The sequence below is a fragment of the Ctenopharyngodon idella genome, chromosome 10, assembly GCF_019924925.1.
Source record: "Ctenopharyngodon idella isolate HZGC_01 chromosome 10, HZGC01, whole genome shotgun sequence".
NCBI classification, from domain to species: Eukaryota; Metazoa; Chordata; class Actinopteri; order Cypriniformes; family Xenocyprididae; genus Ctenopharyngodon; species Ctenopharyngodon idella.
Genome location: NC_067229.1, coordinates 12,724,968 through 12,752,799, shown reverse-complemented (window position 1 = coordinate 12,752,799; position 27,832 = coordinate 12,724,968). Strand labels below are relative to the sequence as shown.

Genomic DNA, 27,832 nt, shown 5'->3' with positions numbered 1-27,832 from the left:
AAATCAGTATTTAGTGTGACCTCCTGGACTTCTTCCAGTTTCTCAGAGAAGGAACTCTGAATCTTCTCATCAGATTTTGAAAGTTTTCCTGGCCTTCCAGTCCTTTTTCATTTCATTTAGGTTTAAGAGAGCCAGGTTCCTGCTATTGCTCAAGTGTAAGGGGAGGTCACTAAATACTTGCTACTTTAGCGTATAGAAGCAGTTTTTTCTGATTTTTTTTTTTGTTTTGTTTTTTTCCCTGATTTTTTTTTTAATACTGCATACTGATTTCCTGTATTTTCTGGTTATATTCTAATAAATAGACTGAGAAATAATTACATATGGTCATTATACCATTGCTAAAACAACATCTAATGGTGGCCTAAGACTTTTGCTCAGTACTGTATATTAGGGGTTAAACAGATCGTTGTTGATCCGTCATCTGTACGGACCAGGACCCACGGTTCAGCATGCATGTGATTCGCAGATTAATTTCAAGTTTAACCACCACAGACTGAAAGTTTATAATTTGCACGTGTGTTGTCTTGCTAGTTTATACATTGAGTAGATCAATAGATTTGAAACCATTCCAGCGCTAGAAGAGGCAATAGAGAATTTAAAGAGAGAGTTCACCCAAAAATGAAATTTGTCATCATTTACTCACCCTCAAGTTGTTCCAAACCGGTATGAATATCTTTCTTCTGCTGAACACAAAAGAAGATATTTTGAAGAATATGGTTAACTAAACAGTTAATGCGCCCCATTGCCTTCCATTGCCTTCTTTTGTGTTCAGCAGAAGAAAGAGTACTTAAAGTGTGCTTTAAGTATTAAATGGAAAGCAAAGTTACCCCCACCCCCAAAATATTTTTTTCTTGCTGATCTGAAAACGATCCGATCCGTGACTCAAAAATCGTAATACGATCCAAACTGTGAGTTTTGTGATCCATTGAACCACTACTGTATATATCAGGGGTGGCGAACTCCGGTCCTGGAGAGCCACAGTCCTGCAGAGTTCAGCTCCAACCCTGATAAAAACTCACCTGCCTGTAGCTTTCTAGGCTGAATCCCAAATGGCACACTTCTATGCACTTTTGGTCTTGTGGACTTACAATGGCTGCCGCGTGCGCGTGTCCATTAAGTCCACAAGACCATAGGGCAGTGGTCGGCAATAGGTGGCCCGCAGGCCAAAACTGGCCCGCCAGCAATAATATCTGGCCCATGCCCACAGCCAGATTATTTTAATAGTAGCTGGTTCTGAAATAGATCTAATATTATCACTGTGTCTACACCAGACGCGCCACAACAGCTAAACGTTGTCTACACTGAACGCGACAAACCAACCGTTGCAAAGCACTTGGTCCACGTCAGAAATAGAACAGGGAATCCGTTCACTGTCGGGAATTTGTTGTCGCGCCGCATCCAGTGTAGACTCTTTAATAGTGCCATTTTCTCTCACCAGCTAGCTTAAATGTTAACATCACTCTGCACACGACGTAATAGCGTACCTCCAGCACACAAACTATTTTAAAAAATGCAGTTTAGTACGTGAGGATGCCAAGGAATAATTCTGAGTGTAAAAGTAGGCTACGTGAAAAAATTGTTACAGTAAGTTAGGATCCATTGTGTAACAAGCAAATTAAAATGTTACACATTTATTATTCACAATATGGAAAGAGGAAATAAAACATAGTTCGTTAAGAGCATGACTCGAACATGCCATTAATGGGCTTATTCAAGTTATTTTTATCCATTCCGCATCTCCCACATAGGTGTGTTTTAGCAAGGCGGTCTGTGTTGAAAGTTGGTGAATGAAGATACTTGCCAGGTTATGTGTCACTACTCTGCTTTATTAATTTATCCAGTGTAAAACCCGGACACCGCCACACAAATGTGGCTTTTTGTAAATGACTGTCGTACTACAGGATTTAACACAGAGTAACAGCTAACTACCAGTTACAAAAGACACTGTAACCGTCTTTCACAGGCAATTCTAGTTGCATTTTTCAACTAATTTCTTAAATTATCCTTTGACTATGTTCTGGCCCGCCATCTAGTGGCGAAAATGTTTTTTGGCCCGATGCCAAACTTAATTGACGACCCCTGCCATAGGGTGTCCCATTCATCATTTTAGGTTTCAGAAGGGTGCTCGCAAGCCCCCGCTTTGCGGCGACTATACACCCTCGATGCACACTTCAGCTGAGCCCGCAAGTCTGCGAGCTACGCAGAGGACTCCAGCAGTCAAAGCGGCATTACGTCACGAAAGTGTGGACTCAGGCCCTGTCCCAAATGGCACACTTCTATGCACTTTCGGTCTTATGGACTTACAAATGGCTGCCGCGTGCGCGTGTCCGTTAAGTCCACGAGACCGTAGGGTGTCCCATTTGTCAATTTTAGGCTTCAGAAGGGTGCTTGCGAGCGCGCCCTTTGCGGCCGATATGCGCCCTCGATGCGCACTTTTGCTGAGCCCGCATTGGTGCGAGCTTCGCGGCAGACTTCTTCCCGACAGTCAAAGCGACGTTACGTCACGAAAGCGCGGACTCGTGGGAAGGCCGTGAGTGTTTAGGGTGCCATTTGGGACAGGGCCTCAGAGGAAGACCGTGAGGGTTTAGGGTGCCATTTGGGACCAGGCCATAGTAACCCTTCAGACCTTGATTAGCTTGTTCAGGTGTGTTTGATTAGGGTTGAAGCAAAACTCTGCAGGACTGTGGCTCTCCAGGATACTATATAATAAATAAATATAATATAATAAATATCATAGACTATAATAATACTTTTGCAATATAATTGATATTTTATATTATATAATATTGAAGAAATATATATATTTGCCTATTTAGCAAAGCAGGCAATACACTTTTAAGATGCAAGGAAGTCCTATGCAGAAAACACAATTCAATCAATCAATATTTGAAGTTAAGGATGTTAAAGTACCCTGACAGTCGGTCTTAGATGATATAATCCAGCATGTACCCAGTGTAACAGGTCTGTCTTGTTGGTAGGGTTGCAGCAGCAGCGGGCCGAGCGGGCGGACTGTCCCAGGCTATCATGGATGACAGCTCCTCTCTGGGCAGAGTGAGCGGCTCAACTGAATCTGTGTCAACCGTCACCAGTGAGGAGTTTGTTCTTGTGCCGCCCACTGCTGGGGGCTCCCCCTCCGGCTCAGAGGGGAGGCCCAGACTCAAGGTGTCTCTTTCTTCTACAGCCTGCTAAGCATCATATACTATGTGCACTAAGCATGCATTACTCATTTGTTTTAATGTGATAGTATCCTGTCAATAAGAATGAAGTAGAAAATAATCAAGAATGTTTAATATCTGCCATCTCTTTGTCTCAGATGTCGTGGAATGGGAGTGAGCAGTTGGAGCGGGCGATGGAGGAGGTGTTGGATGATGTTGGTGATGGACCAGGAGCTACAGAAGAGAAAGGAAGTCCTACAGCACTCAGCTCTCAGATCAGACCACCCAGCCTGACTCTGGACACAGCCCCTCATGGTACATCCTTCCACTAGTAACAAACGAACAGACAAGAAAACTAGGAAGTAACTCTGTTTTAATCATGTAACTCTGGGATTTGTTTTGATCCTTGTTAAAGCACACCTATAAATATTAGGCAGAGCTGCAGTAGTAGTATTCATTTTCAGGGCTATTATTTAAATATATATATATATATATATATATATACACATACACATTATATTTAATCTTAAATATTTGATACAAATATAATGTTCTTAATTTGTATGTATTCAATGTAATAGATTATATAAATAATAATAATAATAAATATTTATTTTATTTATTTGTTTATACAAAGCAGTCAATATGGTTTTTATTTTTAATATCTTAAAATGTTGGTAAGCAGGTTTACATGCAAGAAAATCCTAGAAATACTATGCAGATGTAGAAAAGATATTTAAGGAGCACACAGGGGTTTCAGTGGATGCCATCTAAACTAGCTATCTGCTTCCTGTTGCCAAGTGCTAAAACTAGGGGGCTCTGAACACACTTCCTCTCTACCTTGTACAGACTTCCTCTTTCAATCACTCTTGACAATGGACCCTTAGATAAAACAAGTTTATTGTTTGAGGATTGCAGTATGATGTCAACAAAAGAATGAGTTGTCATAAAACACATTGTTCCACCTCTAAAATCTGATTGGATAAGACACTTGATTTGCATAACATCTTAAAAATAAAAACACATTGTAAAGAAAAAAAGACACGTTTCTTCAACCTTGTACTGACACTTCGTTGTCTATATCCACAGAAGCGTCGGCAGCGGTTTTGGAGAGTGAGACAGTACAGGAGGAAGACAGCGTGCAGTTCAGTAAACTGTCCTATCTTGGCTGCGGCTGGGTGAAGGCCCCACGTAACGAAACGGAGGCCCAGAAAGCCATGGCCACCCTGCGGGCAGAGAGTTCCATCCCCATCCCCATTACCCTCCATGTGCCCAACGGCCCAGACGGTTGTGTCCGGTCAGTCATTTGCCATAGACCACTAGTTTAAAAACATTCATTTTGTATTTTTCTATTAAAATACTACTACTTCTTTTTTTTTCTTTTTTTTCATTGCAAATTATATTCTAACACCTTAATGTCAGATTTTAAAAGTAATTTTTGTACAGATCAGTGAAAAAGCTTGTATTTTGTATTATATACATGTATATCTTAAAAAGTTCAGTTTGTTTCTAGATTTCTCCATTTATTTCATTTATTCCAGATTTATTTGGCATTTTTACATTGTATTTATTTTTTCATTGCAATGATCTTCTAAAAAGGCTAATCTAACCTAGCTATATATATAAATATATATATATTAATATATAGTAATATGATTTTTCTAATTTCAATTTTTTACAAGATTTTTTACAATTTTTTATTAAATATTATAATCTAAAACTTTGTTTACTTTCAGATTCAAATAGCTTTTTGAAATCCTGAATAATCCTGCATTTTTCTAATTTTAATAAATTTTTTCCCATTACATTTATCTTAAAAGATTCTTTTTCTTTTTCAAATTTAATTTATTCCAGATTTATTTATCTTTTTTTTTTTTAAATAATTTAATACTATATTATTAAGCTTTCCATTTTTATTTTGATTAGCAGATTTATGTTAATTTTCAGTGTTTTCTCAGACTTTTGGACGCCACTGTGTATATTACATCAGATGCATCTCACAACCGGTCATAATGTGTTTATTTGCACTTCTTCCCCCTGAGGATTCATAAAAGCTTTTAGATTGAGCACATTTAGCTTTCTTGCTCTGAGACGAACCACATTTAAATGGGAGTGTAAAATGTGACTTCTCTCTAGTTTCTAGAGACAAGAGTCCTTGTGATCTTCATGGTGTGTGTTTGACTGTCAAGAACTAACACAGCTGTCACATGAGCTGCTTTTAGCTCCTGCTTTCAGGTTCGCAAGCGTGGTGTAGCACTTCTGTTTTCTCACCCTGTGTGTTTTTTACTTTTTCTCAGGAACTGTGGTGTAACCTCAGATCGATCATCTCACTCTTTCTGCTGTGTAAACCTCAGAACCAACTCTTAAGTTAGCTAAGCAAACTTTGATGCACATGGAATGTGCTGCTTTTATTCTGGTGACACTGAACAACATTTTAGTGCCTTAGCACATCATTATTTGTTAAAGTACTACATCTAAAATATCTTCAGTACTTATTTTGACTATATTTATAAGTAAATATCCTATTTAGTGTTAGCAGTCACACTAAAAGTGTTTTGACCTATTTTGCTGACTCCAGAAACCTTACGTTTTTTTTGTAAAAGATTTCCGATTATGTGATACCTTGGCTTTGTCTTGCGATCTTTTCGGGGTCATATTGTATGATCTGAATCACAATGGACAAAACAAAATGCACTCGACTTTAGTTATAACATTTTTTTTTTTTTTATGTTTTTAACCACTCTAGGATTGTCGACCAGGTCACAGGAACAGAAATTGCATCTTTTCCCATCTATAAGGTGTTGTTCTGTGCACGAGGACACGAGGGGTCTGCCGAAAGCGACTGCTTTTCCTTTACCGAGAGCTACCGCAGCTCAGAGGAATTTCAAATCCACGTCTTCTCCTGCCATATCAAAGAGGCTGTGAGTTCAGTAATGTTCAGTGTTCAGAGTCAGTCTTGAAATGCAGAAATCAACTAAGCTCAACCTCCTTTCCTTATTTAGGTTAGTCGCATCCTCTATAGCTTCTCAACGGCCTTCAAGCGATCTTCAAAAGCTGCCACAGATATGCGGGACTCTGCCTTGCCACTTTCCCCTGATAGTGACGTCTTCACCTTTACCGTTTCTCTAGAAGTAAGAGAAGATGATGGCAAAGGAAACTTCAGGTCTGTCATTACTCACTTCTAGAGAAGCTTCAGTTCTGCCTACGTCTCGCTCTGTTTGTTTTTACTGTTGCTATTCATGAACTGTTGCATTATTTGTTTTCTATTGTTTATTTGGGTTAAGCAAGCAAAATATAAGTGTAATCGTGTCTCTCTCACTTTTGTTTTCCCTCTCTCTTCCTCTACATTTTGCAGTCCAGTACCTAAAGACAGAGATAAATATTACTTCAAGCTGCGGCAGGGTGTACATAAAAAAGTGTCTGTCACTGTCCAGCAGATGTACAACCAGGAGCTGGTAATAGAGAGGTGGGTTCTGGGATGTGGCCACCAGAGGTCAGAAATTCAGATGTTTTGACATTTCACTGAACCATATTTAGCTTTATATTGACTGCCAGGGTCTTGCCTTTAAAGACTCCATAAAAATGGCAGATGATTTACAAAAAAATGAAACTGAAAGTGGAGGAACACACGTAAGGGTTTTTTCTACAGATTGGCAATAGGCTATAGTTGGTGTTACAGCCATGAACCACAATTAGTTACTTGATATTGCTAGTCAAAAGCAGACAATAGGGGACATTTCTTGTTTTAGGCATAGATATAAATAAATTATATAATGTATTTATTTAGAAATCATTTATTTATACATATTTGCACAATGTATTAAATTATTTAATTTATACATATACATTATTTAATTATTTATATAAAAATATATAATTTATTTGCATTATTGTATAGTAATTTATTATATTGTTTTATTTATTTATTTATTTATTTTATATAATTCTTTATTTGACAGGGACAATGGACAATAAAAGAGTATTGCCCCAGAATTAGCTACAGAGCTAAATTTTATCTGCTGTCCCTGGGCAGGAGTAAACCAAATTATCAATAAAAATACCATACAATATAAACACAATAGAATACAAAATGTATAACATATTCAAAAATCATTACATTGTATAATCAATGATCACAAACCTGGCTTGCCTTTAATCATCTTTTCAAATGCTATTTAAACTGCACAAAGGTAGTACACTGTCTAATATCAGTTGGTAAATTATTCCAATTATTAACAGCTCTAACAGAAAAAGCTGATCGACTAAAATCTGTTTTTCTAAAATGCGCTTCACAGTCACCTTTTAACGAGGCTCTTGTCTTATGTTATCGGTGTGCAACGAAACAAATGTCTTTAAAGGTGGAGGTGCAAGATCATTTACAATTTTATACATTAAACAGCAATTGTGAAATATTACAAAGTTGTTAAAGGTAAAAAAGATTATGCTTTTGAGTTATAAGACAATGGTGATGTCTGTCAGATTTCTTATCAAACACTTTTATAGCACGTTTGTATAAAATATGTAAAGGTCTAAGAGTAGATTTTCCTGCTTGTGACCATGAAGTAATACAGTAAGAGAAATGAGAAAAGATCAAAGGGTGCAAAAAAAATTCTTGCAGCTTCTGCTGAAAGTTGACTCCGTATAAATTTAAAATTCCTAAGTTGGGGTGTAACTGTACAATTTTTTTAACATGCTTTTCAAATGTTAAGTGAGTGTCTAACATAACTCCAAGGTATTTAAAATCCGACACATTTTTACATTTTTAATGGGAATTATTAGATGAAATATCATGTAAGACCAAGATGTGTGTGTGTGTGTGTGTGTATATATATATATATATATATATATATATATATATATATAAATTAAAAAATCTTTAATACATACGCGTACACATAAAATGAAACAAATTATATATATATATATATATATATATAAATGTGTTTAATTTTATGTATTTAATTTTTATATATATATCCACCGTCCACACACACACACACACACACATAAATACATATACACACACACATACATATATATAAAATGCACTTCACAGTATGTACCCAGTGTACCCAGGACACAATTGATTTAGTTCATAGAAGTTAATTGATAAATCAAATCTATTTATGACATTATTTTTAAAAGCATCCTCACTTTACAGCATTTTTATACAAGTGCCTAAAACTTTTCATAGTACTGTAGCTTTGGAGGTAAGTTTCTTCAAGAGTCTTGGAGACACGGCCACAGTTCTTCCAGATTTAGTCTGTCTCAGTTTTTTCTCTTTGTTCATGTAATCACAGACAGACTCAATAATGATTGAGATCAGATCTCCGTGTGGACCATACCGGCTGTTGTCAGATTCCTTGTGCCTACAAAAATCTCACTGGATCATTACAATTAATGGCAAAAGAAATGTTTGGAAATGTGATATTTCCTACAGACACACTACAGCCAAAGATGTAAAGAACCGGCTTAAAACTTTTTTGCACCGTACTGTGTGTGTGTGTGTGTGTGTGTGTGTGTGTGTGTGTATATTACATGTCATATTACATGAAATGTATACATTTGATCTATAAATGAATTTGGAGTTGAAACAGATAAGTGTGATTCATTGTGCAACCACTTGATGTCGCTCTAGTCACAGTAGAGACAATCCTCCTCACTTTGTGAGACTTGCTATGAAAATGAGCCCATCACAAATGTTGCCACACTCTAAATAAACCTCACAGTGACATCAGCTCCTGTCTGATAAAACTAATGCTGCTATTTCATAGTGTATTACATAATGAACGAAGCTCCAAATCACACTGTCAAAATATTATGTGATACAGTGCTCAGTGTAAATGAGTACACCCCCTTTGAAAAATAACATTTTAAACAATATCTCACTGAACACAAAAACAATTTCCAAAATGTTGACAAGACTAAGTTTTATATAACATCTGTTTAACTTATAACATGAAAGTAAGGTTAATAATATAACTTAGAGAACAAAATTTTCAGTTTTACTCAAATTAGGGTGATGCAAAAATGAGTACACCCCACTAAAAGTCTCTGGAGCAAAGCTACATTTTAGACTACAAATGTGTAATTTAACAAGAATTCAACCACAGGTGAGTCTAATTATTCATTACACAGGTGTCCAGCAGACAGTTGACTATAAAAGGGTGTTAAAACCACTTCCCATTTCATGCTGTCAGCAATGGCACTACATGGAAGAGAAATGTCACAAGACCTGAGAAAGAAAGTAATTTCTTTACACCAGAAAGGTGAAAGCTACAAGAAGATCAGCAAAGCTTTACTTATCAGTCAGAATACTGTAGCAAAAGTGGTACAAAAATTAAAAAAAGATGGAACTGCAACCATCTCAGAGACGTCTAGGTCGTCTATGGAAGTTAACACCTCAACAGGAGCGTCTTCTGATGAGAAGGGTTGAAGAAAATCGGCATGCAAGTTCACTGCAGTTATCTAAAGAAGTAGAAAGCCAAACTGAGGTGTCTATTTCCCGTGACACAATACGGCGTACACTGCAGAGGAATGGCATGCATGGGTGCCGTCCACGAAAGAAGCCTCTCCTAAAGCCCAGGCACAAAAAAGCCTGCCTAGAGTTTGCCAGGGCCCATGCTGACAAAGATGAAGACTACTGGGACTCTATACTCTGGAGTGATGAGACCAAGATAAATGTTTTTGGAACTGATGGCTTCAAAACTGTATGGCGGCACAAAGGTGAGGAATACAAAGAAAAATGCATGGTGCCTACAGTGAAACATGGTGGTGGCAGTGTCCTTATGTGGGGCTGCATGAGTGCTGCTGGTGTCGGGGAGCTGCATTTCATTGATGGCATCATGAATTCACAGATGTACTGCTATACTGAAAGAGAAGATGCTACCATCACTCCGTGCCCTTGGTCGTCGTGCACTTTTCCAACATGACAATGATCCTAAACACACATCTAAGGCCACTGTTGGATTTCTGAAGAAGAACAGGGTGAAAGTGATTCTCCTGATCTGAACCCAGTCGAACACCTATGGGGAATTCTGAAGAGACGAGTTGAGCATCAATCTCCATCCAGCATCCGGTCTCTAAAAGAGGTCATTCTTGAAGAATGGAAAAAGATAGATGTTGCAAAATGTCGCCAACTTGTTCATTCCATGCCTAGAAGGCTTGGTGCTGTCATTAAAAATCATGGAGGCCATACAAAGTACTAGATGTAGTAGTTTTTGTTGTGAGGTGTACTCATTTTTGCATCACCCTAATTTGAGTAAAACTGAAAAATGTGTAATCTAAGTTATATTATTAACCTTACTTTCATGTTATAAGTTAAACAGATGTTATATTAAACTTAGTCTTGTCAACATTTTGGAAATTGTTTTTGTGTTCATTGAGATATTGTTTAAAATGACTACTTTTCAAAGGGGATGTACTCATTTACACTGAGCACTGTATATAATTCTTCTTCCTCACAATCTAAACCATTTACTTGTTGTCCAGGTGCTTTGGGATGCTGCTGAGTCCTGGTCAGAAAGTTCGTAACAGTGACATGCACCTCCTTGACATGGTGAGACACGTTTCTGGAGTCCCCCCCACCCCCCTCAGGCTCAATATTATATGTTAATTTCTTTTATCTCGACTCATTTCAGTTACCTTTCTGTTGCCAATTTTAGAAACACTTAATGGAAATATAGGCTTTTTATTATTCATTAAAAACATAATTTTACAAAGGCCCTTGAGCAAGTTAAGCTATGGCGATTTGCACATCAAGTCTAAAAACAATTAGCAGTTCAATCAAGCGTAATTGGGTTCACAGGGACTCTTGAATCCAACATTTTACAAGGCTTAATGTAATACTTTTCTGCAGGAAGCTTGTTTACCATCTGGATGGTTTAGACAAATGTCATCAATTGATACTTTGCCTAAAAATGTCTAAATTAGAGCCATCAATAGATCAAAATAATCATAATTAATCCCATTATTTTTATTAGATTCGTTAACGCAATTAATCTCAAAATCGCTGCAATTTGACACTAATTACATATTTTCCCTTTTAAAATATACTGCACGCTGTTTCCATTCCTCTTCTAAAGAAACAAAACAATAAGAAAGATGTCTTATTAATGCTATAGCAGGTGTTTTTCATTTGATTGTATTTTATATTTGTGGCGTATTAATAATATTCAATGAAATTCTGCTTTGCAAAGACTGCAAATGACTTTACTTTTAATAAAAGTCCCATATTGGCTTGATTTATAGATATTTAATTAGCTATTAAAAGAGTCTGTCTCCTTAATTTCCTTCAACCCAAATGAATAAACGCTTGTCAAATTAGATAAATGCATTTGCTATCTTAAATTTACCACTGTTAAACATATTTAATGAAACTCTGATGTAATCCAGTAGCTCTAATTATTATAGAAGTGATGAAAACTTGATCATTTTTGTGTGGTTGTGTTTGAAGGAGTCTATGGGCAAGAGTGCCGATGGGAAGGCGTATGTGATTACTGGCACCTGGGATCCGAACACTCCGGCTTTCCAGCCGCTGAACGAGGACACGCCAAAAGGTGAGAGCTAATACACAATCCTTTGAAACTGTGAAACACTTCTCAAGTGTCTCTAGTTCTTTTCATTGCACATCAAGCTGTAACCAAGTTACGGTTTTCACAGAAATTCACACTTTTTGTCATCTATTTTTTTTTTTTCTCCAGCAGCTTTTCTTGTCATGTTCAAAATGTGTGGCATCTCTCACTGACAGCAATACAGTTTGAATAAATTTTCATCTCAGTATGACCTGAACTAGAGGTTGACTAATAAGGGTTTCATTAAAGGGTTAGTTCACCCTAAAATGAAATTTTTGTCATGAATTACTCACCCTCATATCGATATTTTTGATGAAATCCGAGAGGTTTTTTATCTCCCATAAAAAGCAACGAGAATACTTTTTGTGTGCAAAAACAAAACAAAAGACTTTATTCAACAATTTTTCCTCCTACTTGTCAGTCTCCTACGCAGTTGACGCAGTGAACACAGTGCAGAGCTTCCGTGTTTATGTCCAAACGCGGAACTAACTTTTTAATGGAACATGAATACCAATATATATATATATATATATATATATATATATATATATATATATAATAATTATATGGATTTTGAAATACATTTAACGTTACAATTATTAATGTATGTCCGTGTGTGTCTAAATGTTTAATTTTATATAATTTTTATTCTAAATTATAACTAAAACTACTAATAAATTACAAAATAGAATGTGTGTGTTAGACATACATTATATAGTGCATACATTATATTATATGTATATTATTATTATATTACATTATATTATGAATTGATATTGTTTAATTTAAAAAATATATATTTTTAAATACTTTTTAAAAATTGTAATGTTTAATTTTATATAATTTATTTAATAATTTTATTTAAAAAGTCATAAAATATTAAAAAATATATAATTTTATAATTTAATGTTATGCAGTTTTATATAAATATATTTAAAGTATATACTTTTGAATATACATATGTATTCATATGCTTTAATTGTGTGTGTGTGTATAATATATATATATATATATATATATAATATGTGTGTGTGTATATATATGTATGTATGTGTGTGTATATATATATATATATATATTACACACACACAATATTCAAAATTCTCTCTAAAATATTTGAACATTCATTGACAATTAACAAGGCTGTTTGTAATGATGATGACAAAAAACATAATGATTAAAAATATATATATCAGGATGTCTGAGTGGACCAACTTGGAAGCAGGAAGCAGTAATGGCCCCTTTATTTAATGACTCAAATGACTAGAGTATGAGTAATCCTCATCATAGTGTATGTATAGTTTATTTGGTAGGAGGCCAGACTGGAAGCAGTGAAACTGCAGCTTTAATGTTCTGTTGTGAAATTATATGGAGTTTACTTAGAAATTAAATTCCAGTCTGGTAGATTCAGATAACCACCTCAGTTTTAATAACGTATAATTCAGCGACCTGAATGAACTGAGTTTCTCATTTCAAGTCTACACTTTATTACACTCTCAGTAAAACATTTCACAAACCTCGTCGTGGTTTTGTGTCCGTTTATAAGTCTCAATCGGGACTCACCACAGATCTTCTATTATTTACCTTCCCATCTTTCTCACCGCCACCTTTTCTGACCTGACTCTATCGTAATTGGAATCTATTTTCAGCCTTTCCCTCATAAATCTGTTAACTATTGCCGTTCTTGTTTCCTGTTAATCGATATAATGAAACCCCTTAGTGTGAAACAGGCTGGTTTTCACTAATAATTTGTTATTTGTTTCTCTTAGCGGTCTGGTTTGTTTCATAATTATAGGGCTCATCTGAGAGAGAATAGCAGTTCCCAGAATGCTACATCTTGCCACACTTACATGGAGATGTATAACCAGAGTTTTAGAAAATGTTACTTTTTTGCTGTACTAATCTAATTCGACTCTTAGTTTCAGTGAAAATGAGATGAAACATGCATGAAACTTTTATACTTCCTTGAGAAGAATATGCAATGGGGAAATAATGTGGGCGGGGCTTGGTTTTATCTGTTTGAATTTGATTGGATAATGAAAAGTGGGTTTGTGATGCTACTGGTTAATATTTTCCCCGCCTACATCGAGGCAGTTTTGTCTTTAACTGTGAACTTTTTCCCCTCCAGATAAGCAGGTATACATGACGGTGGCAGTGGACCTGGTGGTGACCGAGGTTGTAGAACCTGTTCGGTTCCTCATGGAGGCGCTAGTGAGGGTCTATCCGGCTAATGAGAGGTTCTGGTATTTCAGCAGAAAGGCCTTCTCTGAAACTTTTAACCTCAAGCTCAAACAGGTACACTCCTGAACCCCTCAACTCAAGTGCTTTACACACAAATATTTGGATGACTTTCCATTAAGTTTTACACTTAATTTTAACATTTACTCTCTCTTTCGAGTCCCATAAGTTTGTCTAAATTAAAAGAAATAAGTTCGTAAAACTCAAACCAATTTACTTAAAATATCAGTTCTGTGAACATAAAAGAAAAAGAAAGTGCTAAATACTCATAAAAGTTGATTTGATGGAACTAATTTAAGTTTGTCCTACTCAAACCAATTAATTATTTTGAGCGTTAGAGTTTACAGTGTTTAATTTATCTTATGCACTTCTTCATTTCATTTCACCAATAAATATATTTAATTAATTATAATAAAATAAATAAGAATAAGAAATATATTAAGCTGGGTTCAGAGAACATATTTAAAAAAAAAAAAAAAAAAAAAATTATGTATATATATTTATATATACACCTTTTATTTCATCAATTATTTTATTTCATTAAACATTATCACCTTTGTTATGAAAATAATGTGACGGTGGCAAAAATCTTTTAGTTATTAGGATTTCAAAATAAAAATTCTTATATTTAGGAGTTGAAATTTGACCTGGAAACAATCTTGACAGGCTTTGTAAGATTCACCCATTTCTTGTGAAGCCCGTGAACCGCCTATGAACAGTTATAGACTGCGATATAGCGGTTGCACAGATTGGAGAACAAACCTTGAGGAAGGAAGTGAGCTTTTGTGAAGGGTGAATAGGAGCAGTAACTCCTGGAAGCTGTGAAGCGGCAAATGGAGGCTTTGTATAATTCGTAGCTTAATAAGAGGCCCGGCGCTCATTATCATGCTCAAGTAATTAGAGCTTGCAGCCTGCATCTCTGCCTGATTGCCTCCGTAGCTATCTTATCGCAGAGAGAAAGAATGCCTGGGCTGTAGTTAAAAGCTAATTAAAAGATAATATTATGGCGTTAGCGATAGACCCAGCCCATTCTCCACGTTATTTTATTATTCCGTATTTGTTTACGCTGCTCATTAGGTGCGAGGAATTAGCGTGTAATTATTCTGGCTGTAAACATCATTCTTTGCCTGTAGTACAGTTCCCCTTTGCAATTAAAAATGGAAACGATGGTTTACATAAGAGCCACATGGCGCGAGGGAAGCATTGTCAATAGAAATGTTTGTAAGAGTGACTTGAAGCAGAGTAGTACGGGTGTAATCTCGGCAAACCTCTTTTTCTATCGCCACTTGTTTTAATTTCCTCCTGCGTGTGTAATTATGTATTTGTCATTTCCCCTGAAGCGGTAGCGAAGGTGAAGCTAACTTTGAATGCTTTGAAGCATTTGAAGAACTTTGAAGAATTTTTATGGTGCTTTTTTGTCTTTTAGTCCCTTATTTATTTTCATTCGTTTTGTGTCAGACTGGTTAGGAACGACATGAGGTTCATTTTGGTGTTCTCTGTGTGTTTTTTTATTTATTTATTTTTTTATATATATATATATTTTTTTTTTTTTTTTATTAGATACTGATGGTGATGCACTTGCAAAGTATTTGTAATGCATCTCTATGGCTTTGACACGCAGTATGTGGTTGCTCTATATGTTTGTAGGGCACTGTAAAGGGCAGCCAGGGAGATGCCATGTATGAAGTGGTCAGCCTGCAGAAACATACAGAATGTGCGGCTGGAACACGTGTCCGCCTGCAGTCTCCCACGGAGGAAGAGGAACCAGAGGAAGGTATGTCACCGTCTAGTTTATCAGAGTGCTTTTCTGTGTTTTATGTTTGTTGCCATTTTGAGGCCTCCATTTTAAGGTGAACTCCTTTAAAGGAACCCCACACTTTTGTAGTCTGTAAGTCTACTTACAATGTTAGTCATTTAACTTTATTGGACCATTTTTCTCACCATTTCTGATTTTAAAGTCACCATGAAATCAAAATTGACAATTCTTAGTTTTTTTCACTGAATGTTGCAGTGCTTAATATAAATTATTTATCTGTGCACATCATTTTTTCTTTATTTTTTATTCATATACCTCGTAATCTTTAATAAAATGTTAACCTCCCTATTAAGGCTGTCACGATATCATATTTTTCACACCACGTTTATCGTGGCCAAAAGAATTCACAGTAATGATATATCGCGATATCTATAGAAACCGTGGGGTAAAAAAACAATGTTATCAGTCAAATTCATCTTTACTTTATTTTGTGTTTTGCTTTCTTTTTTGGCCAATTCTTTGACACTGCCTAAGAAATAACCAGGAGAGAGAAAATATTGTCAGGTTCAACAGTTTTATAAATAAGCTTTAACAGCACAACTAACACCTTCACCTGTTAACTTGCGTCCCCATTTGGAACCCAAATCCAAGAAAGCATACCCAAATTAAAATACATAGTTCATTAAGACTTTGTACTTCAAACATGGTAGACTCATTTGAAAGAAAACATTTGGCAGATTGTTGTCATATTGTCAGAATTAATTAAAGGGTTAGTTCACCCAAAAATGAAAATTATGTCATTAATTACTCACCCTCATTTCATTCTACACCCGTAAGACCTTCGTTCATCTTCAGAACACAAATTAAGATATTTTTGAAAAAATCCAATGGCTCAGTGAGGCCTCTATTGCCAGCAAGATAATTAACACTTGCAGATACCCAGAAAGGTACTAAAAACATATTTAAAACAGTTCATGTGATTACAGTGGTTCAACCTTAATGTTATGAAGCGACGAGAATATTTTTTGTGTGCCAAAAAAACAACAAAATGACTTTTCAACAATATCTAGTGATGGCCGATTTCAAAACAATATTCAAAACTGTTTTAAATATGTTTTAGTACCTTTCTTGGCACTGAAAGTGTAAATTAACTTGCTGGCAACAGAGGCCTCACTGAGCCATCGGATTTCATCAAAAGTATCTTAATTTGTGTTCTGAAGATGAACGAAGGTCTTATGGGTGTGGAACGACATGAGGGTGAGTAATAAAAGCCAGAATTTTCATTTTTGGGTGAACTAACCCTTTAAATCAATGATAAAATTCTGAGGTTTATGGAACATTTTTAAGACCATGCTATGTGATTTCATTTAGAGGAGATTAAAATGCTAACCGTTTTTAGCTTAGCACAGCATCAAAATTCAATATATGAGAATAACTTTATGGAATTATGGAATTTATGAAAATAGTATAACTAGCAAAATAATTGCAACTTACAGTACTCTCTGTATAGTAGTGTTGTCACGATACTGGAATTTCTAACTTCGATACAATACCTCGAAAGTATCGATATTTGATACCATTTTCGATACCAAAAACACTGTATATACTGTCATCTAGATATTTTTAATATTACTTCTTTTTTGTCTATCCATTGAAAGTCTACGCAATCAAAAATGTAAAGATTAATCAATTAGAGTTACACAAGTTAATCAGTCAAGAGCAGTAAGTGATTGCATGTGCTTTGACAGATGGCAGCGTTAAGGTGCGATACCACTACCTATTGTACTTTGGGATGTCAACCAGGTGCGTTATTTACGTGTCATGTTATATCATATGTGTACTATTCATTTTAAACATTTAAACGGTTATCGCCAATACCGATATATTGTCACACCCTTAATTAACACAATATAGATATTTCATGTTTTGAATATCACGGTTATTGTCAATACCGGTATATCGCGACACCCATACTCACTATATATCCTCCACAACTGACTGGAAACCATTCAGATCTGCCTCCATTTAGTTAGCAACAGCCAACTTCCTCCGATCCAATCAATTCCTGAAGGATGAAATCAAGCCCCGCCCTACATTTTTCTCATTACAGAAGCCATTTCACTCGGACATATACGTCACAATAGGGAATAAAAGACTATCGCAACTTCCATTTCGTGCCGACTTCAAGAATTAAACAGGCTTGTGGCTACTGTACCTTTAAGACTTCTATATTTAAGTGAGCTCTGTTGTTACATAAAAGAATAAAATGTAACAAATAACATGTAAATACTGTAAAATATAAATACCCCACTTACCCCCATCCAGTCTCACAAATACAGGGAAAAATGAACTCTGAGCTTATTCAGATGGCTTTTCAGAGTGAGAGAGAGTGAACTTATGTATGTACATGCAGACGTAAAAAGAACAGATTGCCTTGGCAGCAAAGCTTTAGCAGGGCCATTTGTTATGCTGTTTTTTTCTTTAAATGTCAATGCTAACACATCATGTGAATGAGATCATCCGTCCAGATTTTTCCCCACCAAATTTTAACATGATCAACATTCGTGCCCCTTACGTTTTTCCTGCCTGCGGTTTGGCAGCACAAATCCATCGCAAGCTTTAATTTAGTCTCGGCCCATAGCTCTAGGTGAAGTGTATCAGCCGTCTGTCTTTTTCCCCAAGCGGAGACGGCCTGTGTTTTTGACAGGGTGCCACAAGCCGGAGATGTGAAACCCTGGCGGCTTTCAAGTGGTTATCAGCGCCCATTTCAGAAGAATGGATTCCAATTTGGTTAAGTGGTATTGGCTCTCGGTCTCTGTGTGTCATCTGACCACCTGGAACTGGCCGTGTTTTCTTTTTTCTTCTGTTGTCTTGGGTTCTGCTCAATTGGTTTTTTCATACAACATGGAATAATGATTACATGGGTTTCAGTAGCATGTTAAATATAACTTAAAGGACTATTCTGAGTTATTTACCACCTAATATCCGTTAACATTGTGATAGTTGCATATTTTAAATGTTTATTTGCGGTGCTGTCTGCTTGCTAGGTGTCCATTATGGCACAAATGCTGTCTTAATATTCCTAGAACATTTTTAGCTTTTTCACTTGTATAATATACTTGGAGCTGGAGACTTTTCACATAATATAGGTAAAGTTGAAGGTTGCCAGATTTGGAGGTTGTTTGTATTTTAGAAAGCATAAATACAGGGACTACATATGTTGGCAAAACAAAGCTGGAATAAAATGCAAGTATGTCTTGTTATGGATAGATTTCCATAGATTAAGCAAATACTTTTTCCACATGGTCAGGTCTTATATTTGATAACATTAAGGATGTAGAACTAATTGGACTGTTGTAACTCATAAATCGTTTGAAAAATGTATGAATATATGAACATTTAAAAAGAACATATGTATAAACATATGTTAAATAGCTGAAAAGTTGTCAAAGACTAGCTGACAAATCGCCCTTAAAGGGATAATTCACTCAAAAATAAAAACCTTGTAATCATTTACTCACTTATAAATGAAACTTGTTGAGTTTCTTCTGTTGAAAACAAAAGAAGATATTTTGAAGAATGTTGGTAAACAGACAGTTGACGGCAACCATTGACTGACATAGTAGGAAAAAAAATTACTATGGAAGTCAATAGCTACCATCAACTGTTGCTGTTTTTTTTTTTTTTTTTTACATTTTATGATCAATATACCAGTGCAAAACTCAATGCCACAATGCTAAAGCATTCTGGGTGGTTCCTAAGGTGGTTCGTTAAAATCCATAATCCAGAGAATGAGCAATATTGATAAAATTGACTGAAATGGTCACAGATATATTGTCATGCATAATTTCTTTACCACAAAATATTTTCAGCCTTCTATTGCATTTAATCAATCAAAACTTGTTGTGTGTAGCTTCTCTGTGGATCTTTTGCAAAATAAACAAATGATTCCTTTTTATTCAGCCATTCTCATTGAATCTCATCTTTTGGTTTGTGCAATTTATTCTGGGCTGTACAAGAAAGTCATTGTTGTTTTTGGAAGTGTTCGCCCTCACCAGCTTTCTCTACCATTTTTGAGCTCAATTGGGGAGCCAGATGGAAAAGTAGATTCATCCGCCCACATCTGCTACCGAACCGCCATGTCACCTTGCGACAGAGGCTCTGCTCAAGGCTGGTCTGTCTTTCTCTCCCTTGCGCTCTCTCCCTGTCCCTATCTCTATCTCTCTCTCTTCTTGCAACGTTGCCAAGGTACTTGTGCAGTAAATGTAAAAAGAAGCCCTTTTAAAGCATTTCAAAAGAAACCACTGTGTTCCAGACCTCACATCGGGGATTGTAAAACGTACGGCATTTGAGACTCTCGCTGGAGGTCATGAACATTGTAAATGGGCTCAAAAAGCAGTGCCTTGTGAGTCCTCAGTTCAGTGACCCATAAATTCATCCCCGCATTTAGGAGTAGAAGTGTTTTTGTTCTTTATTTGAAGATCATTACAATAAAACATGCTTCTTGCCATAATTACCATATATTTAATCACAGTATTACCAGTGTTTTTGGTCTTGCATAGTTGTCACCACCAGATGCATTCCTTCACTTTTCTCTCCAAACATCTTTACGGGCGGCCATTTTGTGGACACAGACCTTGAGATATGGGCAGAGAGTCTGCTGGTCGGCTGTTAATGACCTTTGCAGACATTAAGTCCAAGACATTTTCTTTATCACCTCAAGGCGTGACAGTAATCTTGGCACTCCGCGGCCCTGACTAATGCAGGTGCGTACGGCGTATAACTCACCTCGCTCTTCTGGATGCTGCAAGGACAATTCTATAATTTCGTCTGAACACTGTGTTTCATGGGAGTTGTGCAGCATCCTAACATGCCTGAATGGTGTCATTCAAAGTGCTGCCCTGCAAGGAGTTGAAGGAGTGATGTTTGCCTACAATGTACATATCTTGTACCTTGAGACTCAGGGCGTAGACTCTCACTAAAGGGTCATGACTTGAGCTTAAAGTGAGTTCTGAGTGCTCCTTATCCTCGTTTCGCTCCGGCACGTGGACCGTCTCTGTGATGTAGTTTTAGACCTCATCCGAAATTGCATACTTCCCTACTATATAGTAGGTGAAACAGTATGTGAAAAGAGAAGTATGTCTGAATTCACAATGTACATAAAAGAGTAGGCAAAAAGTACAGATGACTTGCTACTCTTACTGAGATTCTTAAGTGTGCATATGATGGACACTTTACTATCCCATGAGACCATGGGAGGGGATTTGTGAATGGAAGTGAAGCAACGCAGTTAGCGTTGGTAGGTCACGTAATAATGTATAAAGGAGATATAACCTCACACTCACTTGCAAATACTTTATTATACCAACGTTTTGGCAATAGACATAATTATTCACAGGTGAAAGCAATCAATCTCAGTCCAAGAAACAATCAATTGATCCGTGATAATGATAACATGGCGAATATAGTACAGTGCTTAACAAATTTATTAGACCACCACCTAATGTTAGGTTTGTGCCACAGCTGCCCTAAACTAACAGTATTGGTAATTACCAAAAGAATTTATGATTCTGTAATGGTTAATCCACACTAGTATGTGTAAGCTCTTTAGTCACAGTAGTGTTTCTAATGCTAAAAAAGAATTATTGTTGGGATTTAATGGATTCAAAGATAGATCGCACAAACGTTTCACAAAAAGAAAGTCTTTGGGAACAACTAGAAACTATTTGGTAGTCAATAACAACAGAGACTGTGGAAAAGTACATAAAAACAATGCCAGCAAGAAAGCAAGCTGTTATCAAGGCCAAAGAGGCCATACAAAATCAAAATAAAATAGATACACTTTTGGTTATGTGTGAATAAAGACTACTTAGTTGTTTCAGTTTGTTATTTGCCTAATAAATGACAATACATTTTTTTAATTTTAAACCAGTTTTTGGCACATTCCTAAAATATTTTATTTTTTCTTTATTATGACAGGTGGTCTAATAGATTTAAAGGGTTCACCCAAAAATGAAAATTATCCCATTTATTCACTTTCAAGCTATCCTAGGTGTATGACTCTTATACATATCGATACCTTCTTTCAGACGAACACAATCAGAGATATATTTAAAAATATCCTGGCTCTTCCAAGCATTATAATAGTAGTAAATGGGGGTGTGTTTTGAATCCCAAAATCGAAATCCTCCGACATTTCTGTTTAAATTTTCTTGTTTTAGACTTTTAATTCTTGACCAGTGTTTTGTTTTGCTCTATCCCCTGCACTTCCACATTTGTCATTACGTCATGCGTTGGGTCAGGGGTTATTCTTCCGCTGCAAATCGATGCGTACAGCCGTCTGCCTGAAGCTAGTTATTTTACTTTATAAAGTTTTAAATATGAATATTTCACTACCATTATAAAGCTTGGAAGAGTCAGGATATTTTTAAATATATCTCTCATTGTGTTCGTCTGAAAGAAGATATTCATATAATAATGGGATAATTTCCATTTTTGGGTGAACTAACCCTTTAAGCACTGTAGGTCCAGATTACATTCATACACATTCACACTATATAGAACATACTTTTTTGAATGGTCACAAAGTAATTATTCAAAATAAGTACCTACTCAGAGTATGTGATTTTGGATGCAGCCTTTGTAATAAGTACAATCCACTGATACCGTCCGGACAGTGATTTTTAGCGCTTGAAAAGAAAGGTCCACTAGTGTGTACATGCTGAAATGCTTGCACGTTTTACTGTGCACAAGACAGAAAATTAAGTACACCTGAGCTTTTAGTTCTTAATAATCATTGGTTACATTTAAATATCTCTCTCTAAGCAGAATGCCCACCATGAGCCATGATTGATGGAGTCAGTGTTATTTCGCCAGTTTGTTTTTTAATTTTAAGGTGCGGTCACATTTACCTCCACGAGATCCAGTCATTTCAATAGGAATCCATGCGATCTGGAATTTTGCGAATTTCATTAGGGAGAAAAATTTCCCCCAAGCAGATTTTGCAACTGGTTCAAGTTTGTCATGCAAATTCTTGTTAACCAACAGAAAGCTGCTTGGTTTGAAAGTGACTTTTGTGTGAGCGGTGTTTTATACATCACTACACTATTGTGAATGAATAATGAATTTTATTTTTCCCCCGCAAAATTTTGCAAAAAGTTCACAAACATGTTGCTAATGTGACCACACTATTTAGTCATAGTCTTTTGAAAACAATATATTTTTAGTAATATTTAGTAATATGTTTAGTCCATCAGATTTTAGTCAATGGAATGGAATTTTAGTTGACGATAAAGTTCAAAATGAACCCATATGTTTTATCATTTAAACGTATCATCTAACAAAACTACACTATTGTAAGAGTATTGTGAATTCTTTATGCCTTAGTTCACTGTCTTATGATTTACTTAAACATTTTGAGTAGCACGTAACTTTGTTCAAGTTCTTATGCATTTGCAATATTATTACATAATATTATGTTTTTAGTTGTCAACATATCTTATTATTTTCATGTGTACAAGTTGCGTTTCAGTGAGTTCATTAACCCTCTGTCAAAGCGCTTTAGTTTACAGCTACATATTGAATCATTCCACAACAATCCACAACTAAGACTGGATTATATGAAACAATCATATTCTTTTTAGATTTTGCTACATTCTGAAGGGTGCTCGATTGATCGGCCTCCGATCGTTATGGGCCGAAAATAGCTTTATATACAGTGCTGCTTGAAAGTTTGTGAATCAGAATCTGCAAAATGTTAATTATTTTAACAAAATAAAAGGGATCATACAAAATGCATGGTTTTTTTTTATTTAGTACTGTCCTGAATTTACATAAAAGATGTTTGCATATAGTCCACAATACAAAAAAAATAAAAAATAGCTGAATTTATGAAAAAATGACCCAGCTCAACAGTTTATGTACCCTTGATTCTTAATACTGTGTGTTGTTACCTGGATGATCCATGACTGTTTTTCTGTTTTGATAGTTGTTCATGAGTCCCTTGTTTGTCCTGAGCAGTTAAACTGCCCAATGTTCTTCAGAAAAATCCTCCAGGTCCCGCAAATTCTTTGATTTTCCAGCATCTTTTGCATATTTGAACCCTTCCTTTCCAGCAGTGACTGTGTGATGTTGAGATCCATCTTTTCACACTGAGGACAATTGAGGGACTCAACTATTAAAAAAGGTTCAAACATTCACTGATGCTCCAGAAGGAGAAACAATGCATTTAAAGCCTGAAAACTTTTGATTGAATCATTTTGAGTCATTCTGAGTCATGTGGGCCGCGCGATCTTTCGCATGGTCCGACGGAATACGTAAATGTACTATAATTCGTTCTTTATATATTTACGTAGCAGCAGGCCGGCCCACATTGTCCAACTGCCCACCGGGAAAACTCCTGGTTCTCCAGATGGCCAGTCCGCCCCTGGATATGTCTTAATTGAACATAAACAGTTGGGAAATAGTCGCATGTGTATCAGTATATTGGATCTGTGCAATCGGTCTTAAAGTGACAGCAGCCTAATATTCCTGCTGCCATCTGTGTTATTAATGTTAATCAGTCAAGAAAAGACAAAGAGAAAATCACTCATTGCTCTTTAGTAGATGTAGTAGGATTAATCTCTGTTTAATTTATACAGTAAAGACAGTAATGCAGTGTTATTTACATTTGATTACTTTCTGTTGATAAAGATCGTTCTGTTTTTTTTAATTTTTATTATTTATTTCACAGGAATGCTATATTTATTAATCTCTAAGCTGTTCCTAATCACCTCTAAGAAAGGGAATATCACGTGTTGCTTGCCAATAAATAAAAAGTTGTCAATTCATGATACTTTCTCATCAGTTAATTTTTGTACTTAAAATACATTGTTGTTAAAAATAGTGTAATTTATTTCTGTGATCTGTATCTGTGATCATATCGGCCAATACTGCTTCTAGTGATTGGTAATCTGTGATCATCCCCAAAAATCTTGATCAGAGCACCCTTAAGTGCATTGTTAATATCTTGTGGTGGTATTTTTTTTCTTGTTATATTTTTGCCTACAGTATGTTTAAATTAAAATGTCACAATTTTTCAAACTCGTTATATATTAATTATTGGAAAAACAAATAGTAACAAATTATTTTCTTTGTCCCCCGCTGTACAGATAGCGACAGTGAGATCTATAGTGGGACAGGAGACGTGTCAAAGGACTGTCCCGAGATGATTCTGGAATCCTGGGGAGGGATCCTCAAGAGATGGTAAGACTTTTGGCTCGACTTAAGACATTTAAGTTTGTGGTATGGCCAGATTTGGAGCGCACAGTCCATATTGAACATAACTGCAGAAAACGAAGTCTGTTGTGCTGCAATGACACCGTCTGTCTTCCACCTGTCAGGCAAGGAAACCTGTTGGCGCGACCAAAGGGTCTGTCTGCTCTGGTGAAGCCTGGGATCCCCGAGGCCTTACGAGCTGAAGTATGGCAGCTCCTGTCTGGCTGCCACAACGATCAGGCTTTGCTAGAGCAATACCGCATCCTCATCACCAAGGTAAGAGTTGACAACCGTTACAGCTGTTTTTTGTTTTCAAAAAGTCCAATTTTATCCAACTAGCATGAACACGTTCCTCAACAATGCAGGCGCAAATCCACATTTAAGGTCTTTTTATTTTTTGTTCATTGCTATTTTAGTAAATTTAACTAATGCTCAACAGCAAGTTGAACCATGTTGTACGCATTGGTTGGTTTTGAGTGAAATTCCTGCTTTGGTCTTTCAAAGTGCTTTTGGTGAGGAAAGGCAGCGGTCTGAAGAACTGTGTTTTTCAAGGGTAAAATTGATGATCTTTACTTACTAGTTTCCATTTTGTCAGCAGGATGAGCCTTAGTATAGCAGGCTGTTTATTTACAAAACATATTTTCTACCCATATTGATGCTTCGCTCAGATGTTCGTTTAACCCTGTGAACTCATGGAAACAGAGCTAGTCAAATGTTTTAGCGGTGCTGAGAGCGCATCTAATTGCTTTTTCCAAAAGCAATGTCACAGCAAATTTGAGCGATTACAGCACAACTACAGGTCTAAGACGGCTGATTATCTGGGATAGGACTGTTCCCTTTTTGCAAGCTACAGCTTTTTTACATGTTTGAATAGCTATTTCTTTCATGTTGTTCTTGCGGTCAGACTGGTTCTCATGCCAAGCGTGGTCAATGACTGGAACTTTCCCACACTGAACCAACAACTATAGACTCAGTCGGAAATGTGGCTTAGAGTTTGATTGTGGTATTCAGCCACTAATTTGGTAAGAAATGATTTCAGTAATCCACATTTCAGCTCTGATGCTTATTGTTCTCCACTTTTTTTTATTTTTTATTTGTTGGCGATTCCTAATTTCGATTCCAATAAGGTAAAAAAAAAAAAAAAAAAAAACTTAGATATCATTCAAATTTATTCTAAGTCTTATTGCAAAACATTTAATTTTAGCTGAATACCATGAATAAAAATCAACTGGCAAAAGGACACTTACACAACAAACTTTTGCCTATGGTTTAAAGATACCATAGCAAAAACAACTAGCCTAACTAATATAAATTTCAAGCATTATTAAAGACAAGTTAACACTCAGTAATTAACAAAAGAATAAACAAATTAGCAATCACACAAATAAATACAACTGAACAAAGATACGATTGAAATAAAGTGTTTTAAGATTTTCAGGTATTCAGGTGCAGAAACTGTAATCAAATGTAAAATAACACTGCACTTTAGTCAAGTCAAGTCACCTTTATTTATATAGCGCTTTTTACAATGTAGATTGTGTCAAAGCAGCTTTACATTGATATCTGGTACATTGTTTGACTGCACAGCAGCTCTTAAAGAATAGTGTCAATGCAGGCAGATCAAAAGCACTGTTGAATATCAAAATGTCAAGTCAAGTGTCCCCAACTAAGCAAGCCAGAGGCGACAGCGGCAAGGAACCCAAACTCCATCAGGTGACATCAGGTGGCAGACAAGTGGCAAATTGGTGTTAAAATGGAGAAAAAAACCTTGGGAGAAACCAGGCTTAGTCGGGGTGCCAGTTCTCCTCTGGCCAACAGTGCTTTGTTACAATTCAGGTTGCTATCATAAGTCCAATAGGATCGCAACATTAAAAGTATTTATTTCAGTTCCATCCAATTGAGGATCGTATTCATCACGCCGGTATGGACGGTTGTTGAGGAACTGTGTCGTGGCTGTCGTGTCGATGAGGCCTTCACAGGGGATGATCTAGTTGACTCAATCTCTGCTGATACTTCAGGGCTGCGTTGTGGTCGTGTCAAGGTGCAGGTCCTTGGTCTCACCTGGATACGGCCCGGATCCGGTTGACTACGGTGAACCTCGGGATAAACAGAAAGACTAATATTAGCGTAGATGCCATTCTTCTTCTGATGTAACGAGTACATCAGGTGTTATAGGAAGTGTTCCCGGTTCCGGCTGACCTAATTTATGCAGCCTAATAATCCTTTAACGGATTTGGAAATATAAATTGGTAATGTGTTATGTTTATGCCAGGTTAAAGAGATGCGTTTTTAGTCTAGATTTAAACTGACAGAGTGTGTCTGCTTCCCGAACAATGCTAGGAAGATTGTTCCAGAGTTTAGGTGCCAAATAGGAGAAGGATCTACCACCTGCAGTTGATTTTGATATTCTAGGTATTATCAGCTGGCCTGAATTCTGAGATCGCAATAGACGTGAAGGACTATAATGAATTAGGAGCTCGCTCAGGTACTGGGGAGCTAAACCATTTAGTGCTTTGTAAGTAATTAGCAAGATTTTAAAATCTATACGATGTTTAACAGGAAGCCAATGCAGTGTTGACAGAACTGGGCTAATATGGTCAACTTCCTGGTTCTAGTAAGAACTCTAGCTGCTGCATTTTGTACGAGCTGTAGTTTATTTATCAGGCGAGCAGAACAACCACCCAGTAGAGCGTTACAGTAATCTAGCCTTGAGGTCATGAACGCATGAACTAACTGTTCTGCATTTTTCATTGAGAGCATATGTCGTAGTTTAGATATATTTTTAAGATGGAAGAATGCGGTTTTACAGATGCTAGTAACATGGCCTTCAAATGAAAGATTGGTATCAAAGAGCA

General features: G+C 36.3%; 1 protein-coding gene across 2 annotated transcripts in view; it reads left to right on the top strand.

The window, feature by feature from the left end:
• The window catches only part of rabgap1l (RAB GTPase activating protein 1-like), a 103,754-nt gene that overhangs the window by 5,767 nt on the left and 70,155 nt on the right, over positions 1-27,832 (top strand). For both annotated transcript variants that reach the window (XM_051911236.1, XM_051911237.1), the window contains exons 2-13: positions 2,979-3,162; positions 3,314-3,470; positions 4,245-4,452; positions 5,902-6,076; positions 6,158-6,318; positions 6,511-6,621; positions 10,647-10,713; positions 11,611-11,713; positions 13,857-14,023; positions 15,614-15,740; positions 24,872-24,965; positions 25,103-25,253. In XM_051911236.1, the coding sequence (XP_051767196.1) occupies positions 3,025-3,162; positions 3,314-3,470; positions 4,245-4,452; positions 5,902-6,076; positions 6,158-6,318; positions 6,511-6,621; positions 10,647-10,713; positions 11,611-11,713; positions 13,857-14,023; positions 15,614-15,740; positions 24,872-24,965; positions 25,103-25,253 (1,659 nt within the window). In that variant the 5' untranslated portion in view covers positions 2,979-3,024. The remainder of the gene's footprint in view (positions 1-2,978; positions 3,163-3,313; positions 3,471-4,244; positions 4,453-5,901; positions 6,077-6,157; positions 6,319-6,510; positions 6,622-10,646; positions 10,714-11,610; positions 11,714-13,856; positions 14,024-15,613; positions 15,741-24,871; positions 24,966-25,102; positions 25,254-27,832) is intronic.